Below are 18,515 nucleotides of genomic sequence, written 5' to 3' on the forward strand. Positions count from 1 at the left end.
GCACATCTCCAGAACAGAGTTTAGGCAACTGAAGGATTGGGTGGGAGTGATTTGTGGAGGAGGAATACAAGCCACTGAAGGAACACAGTAGAGTTTGTTCAAACACATGAACGAAATCAATCAAAAAAAAAACACCAAATGGTGTACAAACAAAACACTGAGCACAATGTGCAGCCAGGAAGCAAAGTTACTGTTGATTTTTAGTTTCCAAAGATGTCAACCAGAGATTTGTTGGGTGGTTTAACAGAAAGACAAATGAGCCAAGAAAACTCCCTTAATAATATTATCTGTTAGTTTTTTATAACACTATGTCATTATAGCGTAAACAACATGGATCAATGTTGTTTCTTCAAGGAACCCGAGCACCATTGAAATGACCTCAGTGACCTCAGTGAGCTCAGTGAAAGCCTGCCCACTCCTCGTACTGTGGTGTAGGTTCAATACCAGATTCACACAACAGAGGGCAGTGTATAGACTTCTTTACCTGCAGTCCTCATTGATCTTTAATGCCAAGATATATGTTTATCTCAGCATTATGTTAATGAAAACGAACTAAAACTTAACATTTCATTTCATTTATTTCCAACACATTCTACACTGTTATCCCAAATTAGTTGACTTTACTAGAAATTTGCGTGGAAACCCGTTGCCTAAAACCGTCTAAGTTTTGACACAAGGTGAAACTTAACAGGTCAAATTGTATTAACACAGAGCTGTAAGTTGATGCAGTATACAAATCAAGTTTACATAAGTAGCCATTACTAAAAATCATTAGCCTAAACATAAATATTTTTTTTCTGGAGTCACGTTGTCTAAAATACAATCTTATAAGAGCCTTTTTTATACAAAAACTAAAAAGAGGTATCATATCCAAGTATATTACTCAATACTATATCTCTGCCCAGACCCCATCAGTCCCCACCCGGGTCTCGGTCATGGTGCAACAATAAATGTGGTTAAACAGTAACCTAAATAAACCATACACAACTAAAACCCAGATAACATAAATGCACACTGAAAACATTAATAGAACATTATTAAAACACACTTTTACTAGGATAGATACCGTTCAGAACATATATTTTTTTCCCATGAGCCTTTGCATCGCTTCAGCGCAGAACAATTCAATTGACCCACCCCTACCAAAACTGAAACTAAACTAATCCTTAATTGTCTCTGTCTATGACCTGTGCACTGCATACTTAAACTGATTATCACAAACAACTCATGTGATTTAGTGATGAATATGTTTTTTAGAAAAACATGAAAGAATAAATAGTGACTTCTAAAAGGTTTAATTACAACTAAATCTGGGTTTACAGTGTACCGGGTCCATTATTATCATCATCTTTTTGCAGTTTAAGAAATCATAAAATAACGATATACTCATTCAAAACAATTGAGAAGAGAAAATCAGTACTGAAGTTCATCCAGCTAGGATTCTGTTTCATATAAAAATGTTTTAACTGCTTTTATTTCTCCAGTATGATAACATTTAGCTACTGCCTTATTCATGTGGTATAACAAACTCCATTGCTGAGATATTACAGCAATAGAATATATATTTTCAATCATAGAAAACAGGAAAAAGCAGGTATATTAGCTTTAGTTTGGGCTTTTACACCAGCTAGCCTTAGCCGGAGTAGCCTACTGTCACTGCAGATTGGTTTTTATCTCTGTTTTCTAGTTTTGCAACTTTTATATACTGTTTTTACCCCAAAAATACTAATTATATGCCATCATAATTATATATGTATAACAAATGTCAAACAGTTGAGTTTTGATCAAATAGATAGGTTAACTGCTTTTTGGGTTTTTTACACCGCTATATCAGACAAAATGTTGGGACAGATATCTCTTTCAATTCTTTTGCAGTCTCTTTGTCTTCTTTAAAGGTCTTGAGAGTGTTGTGTTTATTATAATGCAGCTGTTGCCAGGCAAATGTATTCAGCACCTCTTTAGTCCAAGTCAGTGGTGAAGTAGAACCACGGCACAGTCTCTTGACATGAGGCAGACTGTCAAAAGTTGCCAAGCAGCTTTTGAGATGATAACAGCAGGCAAACATATTTTAGGCCAATTTCTACCCCTCAGTTTCTCTTCAAACATATATGTGCAGCAAATTTACATCATATATTGTGTGATACCCTAAAGCAACATACTGTAATATGAGAAGGAGAGGAAAGGCTGAATGTGTCTGCAGTAACCAATGCAGTCTCCATGGTTGTCTTGACAACTCAAGCCTCTCGCTGCCTTAAGCAAAAATCTACTGTATTCAAAAACAAACACCCAGAAACCTAATGTTATGTCATAGAAAATGGTATGGATGCTGTTCTGCTCCCCCACAGCACACATCATACACACTCAAGGTCTCTCTGTATGCTTCTTCACTCATGCTGAGTTTGTGCTCACCTCATATTCACATCTATTTTTATACCAGGAAAATGAACTCCAGCACAGGCAGCGTAGGCTACTATGAAACGTTTATTCATAGACTCTTTTTTCTAAACTTTCCTAGAATTGAGTTCATTCATAATTTATTCAATTGTAAATGGCAGTACATGGTGCAGTGCTGATAGGATGCCCACATCCAGTTTAAATTGGCTTAGAGACTATATGAAAATGATAAGGATGAGGAGGGCAGCTGAACGTAATTATTTACGTTTTTTAAAAGCGAGCCTCTCCTTGACTTAGATAAAAAATACAAAAGCATCCTCCCTAATATCTCAAAATAATGTAATGATATAACAGCATTAAATTGGTACAACTTGTTTGAACATAAAAATGTAAGGTGCATAAAGTTGTTTTTTGTAACATTCAAGATTATTTTTTGGTGGGTTTTCTTTTTTGTTAGATAGTATAGACAGGTGAAAGGGGGAAGGGAGGGGATGACACACAGCAAAGGGCGACAGGTTAGACACTCTGTTTTTAAATGTAGAATGAAGTTTAAGTTATTACCACTGTCTAAAGTGATAGACTGAGAAGACTACACTGAGAAAATTTTAATAGCCCTTCCCCTGCTCTTCCAAAAATTAAAACTACTCTCTCTACAGAAAAAATAAAAAAATACATAACCCTCCCCTTTTTCCCCACTATCCCGCATAATCATTTATGTACAGTCCCTTATAAATACAAATTAAGTCAATAAGTCAATATTCAACACTGTGCTCAGATCAATTAACATTGCCAATGTATGTAAATTGAATTGTTAGTCACAAAGGTCCTCAAAAGAATACCAAAAATGAAAAATGTGTGTGGAAATGTGTGCACATTTATACATGAGTGTGTCCCCCATGACATCTCTAGTGTTGGAGCAGGCGTTCACATCCTTCCCCAGTCAACAGGTCAACAGCCCTCTCCACTTAGACAGAACCCAGCCAGCCTGTAATTACTGACTCCAACAGGAATACCAATAGGCACAGACACACTGGGAGAAACAACAACACTGAGCAGCATTTCAGTCCACAGCATCTTTCCACAACTTCAAAGCACCTGGAGCCTACTGCTGTGTGTGTGTGTGTGTGTGTGTGTGTGTGTGTGTGTGTGTGTGTGTGTGTGTGTGTGTGTGTGTGTGTGTGTGAAAGAGCATCAGCCAGCTGCCATTTCAGTGCTTGTAATGAATGAATAATGACATTAAAGACGACACAAAACCGTATTATTCACAGAGAATACTTTAGTCCAGATTGTTTACCTTATCCGTCTGCCTTGTACGTGGCTCTGTTCAGACACAGACACATGGCTTTCAGAGAAAGCTGTGAGCCCTCCATGCTGCCTGTAGATGACTCCCTTGTTAAAAGGGCCAGAAAGGGTGGTAGGAACTCAGGCTGGACACATGACCAACTCAATGCCGTATGGCATGTCATGTGGCAGCAAAGAACTAGATTTGTCAAACATGGCATCAAACAGCAGACACAGAAAATGGGGAATTAAACAAAAATGTTTTTGCAGATTGTGGCGATGAGGATATACTCATCACTTCTTACTCCTCCATGTCTGAGTTCATCTTCTTAGTCTGGTGTGATATATATATATATATATATATATATATATATATATATATATATATATATTTAACAAAAAACAAATTAAGCCATTTGATGGATGAGTCGACGGCAATAGCAGGAATTAATTATCTGCACTGCCATCATTAGTGCCACACTAGGATTCCTATTCATAGACACAAGGATGATCTTTACTGTGATTTAAATAAAGTATTAGTGTTTTTAACAATAACTGATTGTTATTTGTTAAATCACTACAAGGGCTGTTAGGTTTATTGCAACATTAAGTAGTTTCCTTAAAAAGGTCTGTCATAAATTGTAGTAATAATTGTTTCCTTGAGCTCTTCTAAAACCTTCCTCCTGCACTTTCCCTTTTGATTTGAGCCAGAGCATATCAATACAAAAATAGATTACAAATAGCCTCAACTCCAAATAGACTCATGAGTAACAGTGCAGTAATGGTGGTGGGTGGTGGGTAGTGTCTGCCCACACTTTTCTGTTCCTCGGTAAAGCCCTTCACAACTATGATTTATATTATTCCGTCGCCTACAGTAATGGCATGTTGCATGGCAGCAGCATAGGGGGGGGTCGCTCTGTAATCTGGGAGTACCATCTGTGGCTGTCAGCTGAAGCTGCCACTTAGTGGGCCCAACACAATCACCACGTCAACACTTTGCCAACTATTCGATGACATGCCAGAAAAGTCACAGTGTTGTGGGCTTATTCTGCTATTGCATCAACCCAGGAAGAGTGATGTCTGTATGACCAACAAACATACACTAGGTGGAGCCAAACCTCTGTAACTAAGAATGTGATCACTGTGTTCTGTATTTACAATTTAATCTTACAAATTACTGCATGTATGGATTGCAATGATTAGTTTAATTACAAGGTTAATTTATTATGACATATTTAACTTGAAAAACACCTATGCGTCATATTTTCTTAAATAAATTAGAGTGGAATACATTCACAAGTTTTTACTGTGGAAGAAGAGTGCCATTTGGACAAAATCTTACACATACTGTGGCATACTAAATGGAAAACGTATAAATGGGTGGTTAAGGAAAAAACATCATAGTCTCTTAAGTGGTTTGCGCCACCACAAGCTTCCAGAGCAGCTTCAATGCAACTTTGCATTAATTATACAAGAACACTAGTGAAGTGTAAAAAGTCAGTCCAAAATCTCCCAAATGTCTTTGGTTAAGATTTGGTGACTATGAAGGCCACAGGTAATGATTCACATCATTTATTTTAACTATTCAGTGACCCTTCTGGCCCTGTATGGAAGCGTCTGCATTTATTGTGTTTCTCCATTCATTTATTTACCCATCAGTGTCTCTAAACTGATAAGCACCCATTACATGAGGCAAAATATAATTGCATGTTAATGAGTCAATGCAACTTAAGTAACCAAACATGAGGCCACTTAATTATTATCAAAACATTGTGGGAATTATTATATAACAGAGCAGACAAACTGCTAAAAGACATACGTACATCTCAAACATGCAGGGAAATAGTGGTTTCATTTAATCTTTTTAAATGCAAATAACAGCTAATCACATAAAATGTGTCATACATTAAATTTCAGTCACACACATGCTTTCAGAGTAAAAGGAAAAGCAATTGTGATCAGGTTAACATTTCCTTTCGATACATTTAAATGTGCCTAAGAACCACAGCATTTCAGCAGCTAAAAGAGCTGATCGTGACGCCATCACTACTGCAGTGATGAAGGTCAACAACTCAAAATTGAAAAATCTGAGTATACAACTCTCTTAAAGAGTAACTCTCGCCAAAATGCAACCTAGAGTCTTTTTGTGAATGTACCCGAGTCAAACTTTCGTTTAAAAGCATATTTAGGACGGAATCGCCACTTTTAAGATTTACCGTATTTTCGGTCAAATGGCCTTTTGAATGGGAGTCCTAGGGGCACTTTTACGCTAGCCTCAAAATAGCTATTTTTAAAACACTAAGAAGGCTTGACACAACATGAAACTTTGCTCGAAGTACAGTGGGGAGAACAAGTATTTGATACACTGCCGATTTTGCAGGTTTTCCCACTTACAAAGCATGTACAGGTCTGTAATATTTTTATCATAGGTACACTTCAACTGTGAGTGACGGAATCAAAAATCACATTGTATGATTTTTAAGTAATTAATTTGCATTTTATTGCATAAGTATTTGATACATCAGAAAAGCAGAACTTAATATTTGGTACAGAAACCTTTGTTTGCAATTAAAGAGATCATACGTTTCCTGTAGTTCTTGACCAGGTTTGCCCACACTGCAGAGATGCTTCTTACGGAGCCACTCCTTAGTTGCCCTGGCTGTGTTTCGGGTCGTTGTCATGCTGGAAGACCCAGCCATGACCCATCTTCAATGCTCTTACTGAGGGAAGGAGGTTGTTGGCCAATATCTCGCGATACATGGCCCCATCCATCCTCCCCTCAATACGGTGCAGTCGTCCTGTCCCCTTTGCAGAAAAGCATCCCCAAAGAATGATGTTTCCACCTCCATGCTTCACGGTTGGGATGGTGTTCTTGGGGTTGTACTCATCCTTCTTCTTCCTCCAAAAACGGAAAGTGGAGTTTAGACCAAAAAGCTCTATTTTTGTCTCATCAGACCACATGACCTTCTCCCATTCCTCCTCTGGATCATCCAGATGGTCATTGGCAAACTTCAGACGGGCCTGGACATGCGCTGTCTTGAGCAGGGGGACCTTGCGTGCGCTGCAGGATTTTAATCCATGATGGCGTAGTGTGTTACTAATGGTTTTCTTTGAGACTGTGGTCCAAGCTCTCTTCAGGTCATTGACCAGGTCCTGCTGTGTAGTTCTGGGCTGATCCCTCACCTTCCTCATGATCATTGATGCCCCACGAGGTGAGATTGTGCATGGAGCCCCAGACCGAGGGAGATTGACCGTCATCTTGAACTTCCATTTTCTAATAATTGCGCCAACAGTTGTTGCCTTCTCACCAAGCTGCTTGCCTATTGTTCTGTAGCCCATCCCAGCCTTGTGCAGGTCTACAATTTTATCCCTGATGTCCTTATACAGCTCTCTGGTCTTGGCCATTGTGGAGAGGTTGGAGTCTGTTTGATTGAGTGTGTGGACAAGTGTCTTTTATACAGGTAACAAGTTGCAGGTGCAGTTAATACAGGTAATGAGTGGAGAACAGGAGGGCTTCTTAAAGAAAAAACTAACAGGTCTGTGCGAGCCCAAATTCTTACTGGTTGGTATGTGATCAAATACTTATGCAATAAAATGCTAATTAATTCTTTAAAAATCATACAATGTGATTTTCTGGATTTTTTAGATTCCATTTCTCACAGATGAAGTGTACCTATGATAAAAAGTACAGACCTCTACATGCTTTGTAAGTAGGAAAACCTGCAAAATCGGCAGTGTATCAAATACTTGTTTTCCCCACTGTATCACCAGGGGTTCTACACCTTAACGAAAGCAATGACAACATTGTTTGTGTACCCAGAGTTTACTAAAAAGAGAGGTTTTCAACAACTCACCGTAGCTCTTGCTGTTTCCGGCCGCTACCACCTCGGCAGTCAAAACAAGTCGATATCCGAATGAACGGACTCCATATGAGGCTCCTTTTTCAACTACAAGGTTAATATTGTTTTTCAATAACGAAAAACAAGAAATAATCCGTGCATTTATATGGAACTAAGCTTTAGGAGCTTTCCATCTTTACTCTCCTCCCTGTTACGTTGCATTCGGAAATCGATTGTTTTGACTGATAAAATGGCTGCGGCCGGAAACAAGACCTATGGTGAGTTGTTCAAAACCTTTTTTAGTAAACTCTGGGTACACAAACAATGTTGTCAATGCTTTCGTTAAGGTGTAGAGCCCATGGTGATACAAGCAAAGTTTCATGTTGTGTCGAGCCTTCTTAGTGTTTTTAAAATAGCTTTTTTGAGGCTAGCATAGAAGTGCCCCTAGCGCTCCCATTCAAAAGGCCATTTGACCGAAAAACGAAAATACGGTAAATCTTAAAAGTGGTGATTCCGTCCTAAATATGCTTTTAAATGAAAGCTTGACTTGGGTACATTTTGGCGAGAGTTACGCTTTAAGACAAAATTTGAATACAAAGAGATACTGAAGGTGTAATCTCATGAATGCATGATTAGCAACTTCAATACTGTGGAATACGAGACATTCACCCTTAATCTGGAAGATTAGTATTTTAAAGAGGCAAATGTTGTGTTAATGAAATGGTAGCATATACCATAATTATTCCTGTCTTCAAAAGGAGACATCAATTTGGCACAGGAACAGTTTCTGAAAGCAGCATGTAGCAATACATGCAGAAATACAGTATGTGTCGTAGTGTCAGTATGTAGATGTAGGGAACTGAGATAGTTCATACTGATGTGTATCAAACTCTCTGCAACCATCTTAATGCTCCTGCATGTTCTGACGATACCTTGAAAGGCTAATGTCTGAGTTCTGCAGGTATTTATAAAACAACACACACTAGCACTGTGCATCTTTAGTATTAGTGTAGGATTCTCTTCTGGGTCATCTGATCCTGGAGCGCTTGACAACAATTGTACCAGCTACCATATCATACACAGTCCTGTTGTGCTGGAAAAACAGAAGTGTGATGAAGGCTGGGAAGAAGAAGGCAATTGAAAAGTTCTTGTTCAAGGCTCGGACAGTGGATCTGCAGAGGGAGACAGAGACAGTAGTTACATTACATACAGGAGGAGCACGTTTGTTACGAACATTTTGAAAGATAACCTTTAAAATGAAGTACTCACGCAGACAGAGAGACATTAGTTGCTGGCACTACAAGCACCCTGTTAGGCTGAACCAGAATTGATGAGTCACACGTGACAACTCTGAGTCCAACAAGAAACTTCCCTGGAGTGGCTCCTCCTGCTCCCCAAATGCACACAATCTGAAGGGAGAATGGTGTAGCAGCTGTCACTTAACTGCATGGGGCGCTTTCCAACATTTTCAAAGAAAAATTTCACAGGTAAAAAGTAAAGTAACTAAAATGTATTTAGATGGCATTTTTCACATACATAAGTCACAAAGTGGAAAAAAAAGAAGAAGAAAAACAGAAGAAAATGCAGACAGGTTAACCAAACGCCTGTCTAAACAGCTTTGTGGCTTTATCTGCCTTTTAAAAGAATCCACAAAAACAACCGTAAGACCGTAAGTGTGGAGGCTGAGCATTCCATAGTTTAGATGCTATGGACTCATAAACTCAATCCCCAACGGTCTTAAGGCTGGGACACAGCAAGTTTAACATATTTGACCTAAGAGAGTGAAGTAGCTCAGCCACACATGCAGGAGCCGGACCATGCAATGCTCTGTATGTAAGTGTACGAATTTTAAACTGAATCCTATATGCAACAGGGAGCCAGTGAAGATAGTTAATGGTAGGGATGCACCGAATCCAGGATCCGGGTTCGGCCGAATATTGGGCTTTTTGACAGGGTTCGGTTTCTGCTGAACCTTAGAATTTTTTTCCGCCGAACCCTACACTTGCGCTACGCTGGTCGACGTAATGACGCCGCGGGAAGGTGTTTACGTAGGTGGACCGTTCAATGCAGCAGGCTGTGAGAAAGTGAAAATGGAACTTATGAGCAGAAAAAGTGTTGTTTGACAGTACTTTCAGTCAAAAGAAGGTGATTCAAGTCGAGCTACATATTCAATTTGCAATGCCGATTTGTCTCATGGTGGCAAGGACCCTAAACATTACACAACATCGCTGCTGTTAAAACGTTTGCGTATGAAACATCCGAAATCATACGAGTTGTGCATGAAGGAATCTACAGACAGCAGCCAAAATGCAGCAACCCCAGGTACGGCAAAGGAAGGACAGTCACAGCTAAAAACTTGTGTAGACACTGCCTCTCCCGGGCTGTCAGCTGTTCTCTCGGCAAATGAGTCTCCCTACAGTGGGAGCGGAGCGACCGATTGGCCGGCTGCTGCTCGTTAGCTAACGTTAGATTTCTAATTTCACCCACCCAACATGCCTTCATCATACACTGGTTAGCGAAAATTTCCCAAACAAAATTGTCACTCATCTGGTGATAGCAATGTGCTTTCCTATGATGTGAAAAGAGTGTGTGAATTCAACATTACCTTGTTACATCTAACTATTTTAGAGGCTGTGGACGTTGTTTACTTCATAAATGTGTTTACTGTGTTAATGGACTGAGGATGGGAGTAGGATTCGGTTTCGGCAGAATCTTAACCAGTGGATTCGGTATTCGGCCGAACCCCAAAAATCTGGATTCGGTGCACCCCTAGTTAATGGACCCTTTACACAAGTGCTCACCTCGTAAAAACACACTAATATCCGGTACACAAGTGCAACAAGCATCATTTTCTGTAGCTCCTCCATCGATGTGTCCTCATCGATTTCTTCCACTATGAAATGCATGGCGAACTTGGAAACATCCCTATAAAGCAAAGACAAATATTAATCTAAAGAGTGTTTTTTTTCCCTCTCAATTGAATGGTGAAAAAACAGAGGCCTAATCATTATTTCACCACCATGACTGCATAGCCTACAGACCACCACTACTTACAGAATTTAAAGAAACTTACTTGATTCCACTCAGATGCATAATACTGATGATTATGGTTGCTTTGATGAAAAACAGTATGAAAAAATCCACCATCTCAGCCAGGAGTCTTTGGAGAGGTGAAGGAATGCTATACTCCCGACCTGGTTAAAAGTAGCAATAAGTCAAGCAGGTACAGTAAACTTTGTTTCAAAACACCCTTTTACACCCATATGTGATTGCTGAATATGTCATTCCTAAACCTCTCTCTCATATGGGTGCATATTGAAGTACTGTGAACCACGGCACATATACTTTCATATAGACCTACGTTAAAAACCATTATTTGCTTTTTTGACATCTAACGCTGGGTGGTTGTCTGTTCTCTGTAACCTCACATTTTGACAACTTGGAGACTAAACGGTCAACTCAAAGCCAGCAACTTTCACCTGGTCTCTGTGCGACTCCGTTCTCCCGCGCCTGCTGTTGCTGCTGAGCGGCCACTGCAGCCCCGCCAGCGGCTTCACCTACCCGGATGCTTTGGGAGACGGCAGGTGGATAAGGCGACAACGGAAGACCAAACGGGCTGTTATACCAGTTCTGGGAATTGATATCAAGTGGTGTCGTCGACGTCCCACTGGCTGACTGTAAATAATAAGGTGAGGACATGGCTGACGCTGCCATCCAGCTCTGCCAGTTCACATATCCCGTGTAGTACTGCCACATCCACCCCTGCAGCTTCTCGCAGTATTCCGTTGTGGCGCGGCTTTCATCGGCGTCCTTTTTGCCTTCGACATTGTTCTGGTTGCCAATTCGTTGGGTAACCTCGTCAACGAGTGGCTTAACTGTGGTAGAAAAAGGTTTATTCTTTTCCTTATCGACTTCCATGTTTGTGTTTTCTTCGTCAGCCATGTTTGATGATGGCGTCACGTAAGACGTCATTCCGGATCATTTCATCTGGACAAAGACAAGAAAACTGTACAGTGGACCTTATGATCGAGAAAACATTGTCTGAAAATATATTGCCTTAAAATGAATTAAACATTTTTTGTTAAAGACAGACTAACTCTCATAAAACCCTTGTCAATTTCACGACTAAATGTGACCATTGGACCCGCTTATTAGGATATAGTGGTACTGTCCAATAATTGCTATTACAAGTATCAGCCGCAAGGAGGTAGCATGGGTCTGCAAGATATAAACTGCAGTGAGATTATGACATTTGAGGTCTTCAAATTCACATGTCATAACTCAAATGACCAAGCCAAGTAATGCAGCAAAAAAAAAAAGTCACTTTTGACCTTGATTTGTTTGAATGAGGCCTCATCCAGTTATAATTATTACATCATTAATTAGTACTTAAGTGATTTGAAAAGTATAGCCTAGTTTTCAAAACCATTTTAATTTATTGTTGCAAAACATTTGCTGGAATAAGCGCCTCACATTGCTGGTTGATACTCAGACTCAAGCAGTTTGATGCATCACTTTAGGTCCTGGTAACATTTTAGGCAATTTTTGAAGTATTGATACATAAATAGCAGTCCAAGACACATACGTATTGACCATTTCTTATTAATCATGCAACCTACGGACTCAGAGAAACTCAGGTATGAGGCTGAATATGTGTAACCTACAAAGCATCTCTGTACTCTAGAGAACATGGACGTGTTTGATATAATACTTAACCCTGAAGTTGGATAAATGACTCGCAGCTATTCTCACTCATTCAAGCATACATGCACTTGATGTGCGTGTGTTGCTATGAGTCCATCTGCAGATGATTGAAAGACCTACAGAAAGAATTGTCTAAAGTGTGTGTTTAAACAATTATCACACAGACGTGTTTGTGCATAGCCACTGGGTGCATTCAACAAAGCAGCTTTCAAGCAAGAACTAACAAACAAGAATTCATCAGCTCGTGATGTGTTTTAAGGGGTAAAACCATTACAAAAGGATGTCTGCCTTCACCCACCCACACACTATCCAGAGTAAGCTTAATCATTAATAGGGTATTTAGAAATCTGAGTTGGGAGAACTGAAGGTCTGGAAACCAACTCAGTTGTGAATTTGCACACATTTTAAACAAACCTTTTTCAAGTAAAATTAAAACTTGACATTTTTACAAAGTTGTCTATGGTCAACATGCAAAATGCCCAAACTGTGCATGTGACATGGTCTTATACAAAGGTGTCTCGAGATAACAAAATCAGCTTCTCATTAGTCAGTACTCATAGTTGCCTGAGCACAAGGTCATTAAAACCTTGAAGTTTGTCATTAGAGGACTGCTCTGATACATGCCGATTTTCTCGTTTGAACAAAAGACCTCTGTAAAGTCCCCTGCCCATATCTAATAGCTTTAAACGGGTTTAATTGTCAACTGGACATTGTATCCGAATGTTACCAACCCAAATACGCCCACTAACAGGCATTTGGGCCCCCAATTTGGAGGAAAAAAAACCCTCAGTTCTAGTTGAAAATTAAGGTTAGTGGTCTTGTTTGCTGAGACAAGTGGTCATGTGTTGATTTATGACCTCATGATTAGTGGTGCTTTGAAATTATTTTAGCATTAACAAAAGCGGAATGCATGCCAATTTAAGTGGAGTTTTGTTTTGGAAAACTGGATATTTGTTCCCCCAGCAAGCGTGTACTAGCATTTAGCGCTCAGTCTGGTCTATTGACGAAAAGATTGGGAGCATGCAAATAAAGACATTTGAGCCAACAAAGAACCCGTTGGTTACATCATGCATAACTACACCGATTGAAGTGTCACAGTTCAGACTTTATTGACATGTTTGACAGCAGCTCAGGGGGTCAAGTCTAAACAACGTTGGGAGGTTTAATTATGCCGCTTTCTCATAGGTCCTCACTGCAACCACGTCATCCATGATACATTTCTGTTGAGACAATGTTCAAGTGTCAGAAATCTTACATTATAATCTAATGATAAGCTCATTTTTTAAATTCTAATAGCCACTTCACATTGAGAAAGTATATTAAGGTAGGCTACCATCCACAATCTTAATAGCATAGGCCTATAGTTGCTTAATTACTCACAGCTGTTAGTTTGCCATCTTGAATCTCTCGTTCTAGAGTGGTTTTCTTTCCATCCCAGGTCTGTTGCTGCACAAGTTTCCCATTCTCAAAAGTGATTATGGTCTAAAACATTAAAACACAAAAATAAGAAACCGTTTGGCTGTTAGAGGCACGAGAATACTAGGCAATCTATAAAGCCAGGCTGATTTATATATAAAAAAAAAAAATAAAAAAAAATGACCCACCTTGGTCTTTCGGCCGTCTGCAGTCGTCTCGTCGAATTCTTCGCTCAGCTTGAACTTGATCTCCGTGGTCTTGAAAGTAGTCTCAGACTTCATTGAAACTAGCCCGGCATCGTCCACGCTGATCACCAGGTTAGGCTTTGCAATGTTGCCCATCTGCCGGGTGGCGAAGCCAACACCTTCAACACAACGAGGGTTAAATGCGGTTACTATAGGTTTTTGGTAAAACGTAACGTGTTTTTACCAAAAGATTCAATTTAATTTATTGTCATTCAGCATGTTAGACACACGGAGAACGAAATTCACTCTCAGGACCAATATGACAGTGACAGTAATTCATTAGCCTATGATTTAAAAAAAAATATAAATATAGAATAAATAGGATAAGAAATAAAATAATTTCTTTTAAAAAAAAACAAAGCGACAAGTAGGCCCATTTCAGGGCATCAGCAGTCCATAAAGTGCAACAGTGGTCCATAAGGTAAAGTGCATACAGTTCAGTAAAATGCCACCCCATATTCCACCCTTAAGCTTTAAACGCATCATTTAACATAACAAAAGCTTATATCAATCAATCAATCAATCTAGAGAATTAGATATGACTATACCGATTGCCTTCATGTATTCATCAAAGTTCTCGCTGGCAGTCAGAGTCCAGGTTCCGATAAACTGTTCAACCATGATGGTGAAGCTAAATCTCAGACTAGCTAGATATGTCAGTAACTCCTGTTCCACCGGGAAAGCGCAGAGAAACTGACGTTTAGGGGAAATTACTTATGTAAAGGCTGGTCAAACACGTGCTTGATTGATGGATAACCAACCAAGAGCAGGCGCTGACGTTGCCATGGAAACGGGCAGATTAGGGGGTGTGCCTTTTAAATCAGATTTTCATGATGCGTTTGATAGAAATGAAAATGTGAGCTTTGCCCGGTTCTGCTGACTTCAGCATTAATGGAGCTGAAAAAATTCAAAATCCATTATTGAACAACATTGACAAACATCTTCAGTAGCCAGCTACATGATGCTTTATTGTGCAAATAAACATAATTCTATAAAATAGGCTAAATAAATAAGCATAATACACCTTAACTTCAACAATGAACAATAATAGCAAACATGATAGTCAAATAAACAATAAATTATTTGTAGTGTAATACTAGTTTTGACCAGAAGATAGCGCCTTTGAAAAGCAAATAAAACTGTTCTTAGAGGTTCTGTTCATAACTGAGCATTTTTAGCACACTTTGTAAAATATGTAAATGTTGAAATGGATCTCGAAATTACAGTTAAACATTCGTCATTGTCTTCATGTTCAATCCTCTTGTATACTATATATTTTCTACTTTATTAGAGCATGTACAATGCATTTACAATTGAAATGCTTGACATTTAATTAGGATTGCAAAAGGTAAGGTATTGTATACCAAAACTGTGTTAACACTGTAGCAGAAAACAATAATATAGTATATCAGTGGATTTGTGTCCAAATGTCAGACTGTTGTGTAATTGCCCCCTAATGATTTCAGTAATGCATTACAGTAGGCAATATATTGGGCCCTTTAAAACACATAATCCAAAATACAAAACATACCCAAAGGCATGTGAGTTTGAGTTGTATTTGAGGGAAAACAAAATACAAAATAAAAAATTTATCAGATTTATCTTTTCGTTCTGCTGTTTGAGTAGCTGTCCCGATATAGTTCAACGATTTTAACCGTAATAAGACAATATGTCCTGAACAAGAGGTCAACGAGACTCTACTGCTGTACAATAGATTAGATTTTATTCATTTATGTATTCATTTATTTAATCTAAATCCTCTCAATATAAAAGCCAGTGGAATGTAAAATGCAGGCAATGAATGCAGACAGTGTGGTTTATCAAACAATAAAACCAAGAGAAACAGCATGTAAACCCATTGTTTTCATTTGGGTTGTCTGAGGTGATATACGAGTTTGTGAGTGCTGCTGATGAATGTCTCAAGGAGATCAAAGTGGAAGAGTCTACAGACAGAAATGATAGAGATGCTCAGAGCAAATCAGATGTAGATCAGATGAGTGCGCTGTGTCACATCTCCCTAGTGGATTAAAATGGATTCAGTTGTTACATCCTCCTTTGACTGCCTCCCACTGTGCAACACCTTCACATTTGGGTCTAAAATGTCTTTCAGACATTATTTAGGAGCAAAGTGGTGCTTTATAAAACCACTAGAAACTGATTTGTCACTTCCTGGAACTTATGACATTTTTCAAACATTAAAGCCTACGAAGAAAAGACAAAAGAAACAAGTTTCCAGGAATTAGTTGCTTTTGCAAACTGCGCATTGTCTGTTTTAATGCAGTAGTACTATAATGTATATAGACAGGACATTGACCTTGCACGAGCATGCAATTATATTCTGAGATTAAAAAAGAACCTTTTTTATCAAAAGCCAAAAATAGTTCAAACTGAAATAGCAAAGCTCTTTCGGTTATCTAATAACTAAGCATAATAATAATGGAGCTGCTGACAGTGAATATGGGTGCAGTGAAATGTCCCCTGAGAGCCCATTTTTATCCTGTTAAACAGTTAGTTTGCAGCCCCAAAAGAGTCACTATGGCTCCAGGTTCTGCATGCCATCATAATTTAGTTCTAGTTACTAGCTTTGGATGTGAGATTACTAACGTATGTGAACGTATGTGACAAGCCTTTTGAGGTGGATTCCCTCTTTTATCTCGGTAGATGCTTGATTTTAATGCAAAATTAGCCGTCAATATGAAACCAGAGAAACTGTAATCAATGCATGCCATATAGAAAGGTCGTAATGAGACACATGGCTGCGGATTTCATGGTGCAAATGCATTCATTATTCAATAATGTCAATGACAGGCAGTAATGATATGTGATAGTCAAAGAGTCTGGGCTGTGATATATCATGGAATGTTGTTTACCAATCCACTAAGCTGATTACTTGTTGTTCTGTCACCCGGGGTTTTTCTGCGTACATACAGGTGCCATCCAGCAGGCGCAGAGCCCATCTGATGAACATGAACTCTCACTGGCAGCCACAGAGAAGTCCTTTCCTCCTGGTTTTCATCAACACTTCAGCCCCCATTGATGGGAGAACAGTGGCCATGGACAAAAGCTGTGTATACTGTACAAACACAGCTCTGAGCGGCAGCACACTGACTCATTCTTCAGTGTGTGTGAGAACGGAGGGGGACCCCTTTCAGCTCCTTTGTGTTGGTGTCTGTCAACAGTGTAGTTGGAGGCAGAGCCCATTGTGGCGGCCAGTGTTTCGTATTGACACAGGGCCTCACTCAGCTTGTTCCCAGGGTCCAACCTGAGGACTTATGAATAATGGAGAGAGGATCCTCAGGGCCAAGGGGGAATTCACAAGTCTGACTGGGCTCGTTATAAACCTAAACTACAGCTTTATATGCTGGCAGGTAAAACTGCGGTCATGGCTGCTCATGTTGACGGTGAACTTTGCTGCAACTCCCTGCAGCCAATGATCTGGCACTGTGAGAATATGGCAGGGGGGTGGTGCTTTTTAAAAGTACATTAAATAAAAAGGGCACAACAAATTTAAACAACACCTATTTTCAGATTATGTACTGTACGTCTTTTACACTTCCCCATCTTGTTTGAGTATATTCATTGTACTCCCCTTCCTTCTAAGCTTAAACTGTCTCTTCTGTTCAGGGTAAGCCTTTGCCTGAGGTAGGGGATACATTTCCTCCATGTAGAGATTTATGAAAGCCTTTTTTTCAGTGCCCTGCTACGCCCTGCAGTGCCCTGCTACGCCATCAACTATTACAACTACTATTTCTAGTCATAGTTCCATTATCTTTATTGTGACTATAATTGCCACTGTTCATCGTACCCCCAACCGGCACCGTCAGACACCACCCACCAAGAGCCTGGGTCTGTCCGACATCTCTCCCTAAAAGGAAGCTTTCCCCACCACTCAAGGTTTCTGCCTAAAAGGAATTTTTTCCTCGCCACTGTTGCACTAAATGCTTGCTCTTGGGGTAATTATTGGAATTGTTGGGTCTTTTTAAATTATAGAGTGTGGTCTAGACCTACTCTATTAGTAAGGTGTCTTGAGATAACTCTTGATATGATTTGATACTATAAATAAAATTGAATTGAATCAGTGTCTTTCATGTACTGTAGTTGAGACATGTCCATAATCTGTTTAGTTTTTTAACCAAACCCCACAGATGATTTAATCATTGTTAGGAGACCTCTTGATCGATGCATCTGAGTCATAATTTTTCATTTAAAAATGTTTTCTTTAATTGAAATGTTTTAGTAATGCCATGTTTCTTGCATCAGATTTTAACAATAAAATGTGCTTCAGAATGCTAATTTAAAAAGTCATGCAGAAAATACAGAACAATCGCAAAGTAAAGAAATTCATTTTACCGTTTAGGACTGTTGCACTGGAACAAAAAAAAAAAGAATGATAGGAAGATATGTTCAAGTTTGTGCGCTACAGGCATCAGTTCTGGTCTGGTTCCCAGCAGGTCCCAACCATCTGCTGAGAGGCTCACACGACCTGAGCGACGTGCTCTCTCATCTTTGCCTTTTTACACGGCTGCTGGATGAGGGGAAACTAGAGGCCAGGGTGGGCGCCTATCGTTCAGCACAGCAGTGTGTGCGTGTGTGTGTGTGTGTGCGTGTGTGTGCGTGTGTGTGCGTGTGTGTGTGT

At 39.4% G+C, this 18,515-nt stretch overlaps 2 protein-coding genes across 2 annotated transcripts; both read right to left on the minus strand.

The window, feature by feature from the left end:
* Positions 1–5,508: 5,508 nt before the first annotated feature.
* LOC144519710 (protein FAM8A1-like) lies at positions 5,509–11,486 on the minus strand. Its single transcript, XM_078253058.1, has 5 exons — positions 10,994–11,486; positions 10,588–10,708; positions 10,316–10,439; positions 8,784–8,923; positions 5,509–8,686 (listed from the first exon to the last, which is right to left on the minus strand). Exons 1-5 carry the CDS (start codon positions 11,484–11,486, stop codon positions 8,542–8,544), a joined length of 1,023 nt encoding a protein of 340 aa, XP_078109184.1. The 3' UTR covers positions 5,509–8,541.
* A 1,829-nt stretch (positions 11,487–13,315) lies between these two features.
* fabp4b (fatty acid binding protein 4b) lies at positions 13,316–14,553 on the minus strand. The gene is made up of 4 exons (XM_078251868.1): positions 14,428–14,553; positions 13,823–13,998; positions 13,599–13,700; positions 13,316–13,438 (listed from the first exon to the last, which is right to left on the minus strand). Exons 1-4 carry the CDS (start codon positions 14,498–14,500, stop codon positions 13,385–13,387), a joined length of 405 nt encoding a protein of 134 aa, XP_078107994.1. The 5' UTR covers positions 14,501–14,553; the 3' UTR covers positions 13,316–13,384.
* Positions 14,554–18,515: the final 3,962 nt, after the last annotated feature.

This window comes from Sander vitreus, chromosome 6, assembly GCF_031162955.1.
Source record: "Sander vitreus isolate 19-12246 chromosome 6, sanVit1, whole genome shotgun sequence".
NCBI classification, from domain to species: domain Eukaryota; kingdom Metazoa; phylum Chordata; class Actinopteri; order Perciformes; family Percidae; genus Sander; species Sander vitreus.

Bases quoted from the DNA above. Each gene is read 5' to 3' on its own strand.
- LOC144519710 (XM_078253058.1), bottom strand. From the start codon at position 11,486: ATGACGTCTTACGTGACGCCATCATCAAACATGGCTGACGAAGAAAAC. The intron at 10,440-10,587 runs GTAAGTTTCTTT...TTTGCTTTATAG, and splicing joins ATGCATCTGAGTGGAATCAA to GGATGTTTCCAAGTTCGCCA. The intron at 8,924-10,315 runs GTGAGCACTTGT...TTCTCCCTTCAG, and splicing joins TATTAGTGTGTTTTTACGAG to ATTGTGTGCATTTGGGGAGC.
- fabp4b (XM_078251868.1), bottom strand. From the start codon at position 14,500: ATGGTTGAACAGTTTATCGGAACCTGGACTCTGACTGCCAGCGAGAAC. The intron at 13,999-14,427 runs GTATAGTCATAT...GTTGTGTTGAAG, and splicing joins TGAATACATGAAGGCAATCG to GTGTTGGCTTCGCCACCCGG. The intron at 13,701-13,822 runs GTGGGTCATTTT...TTAATGTTTTAG, and splicing joins CAGACGGCCGAAAGACCAAG to ACCATAATCACTTTTGAGAA.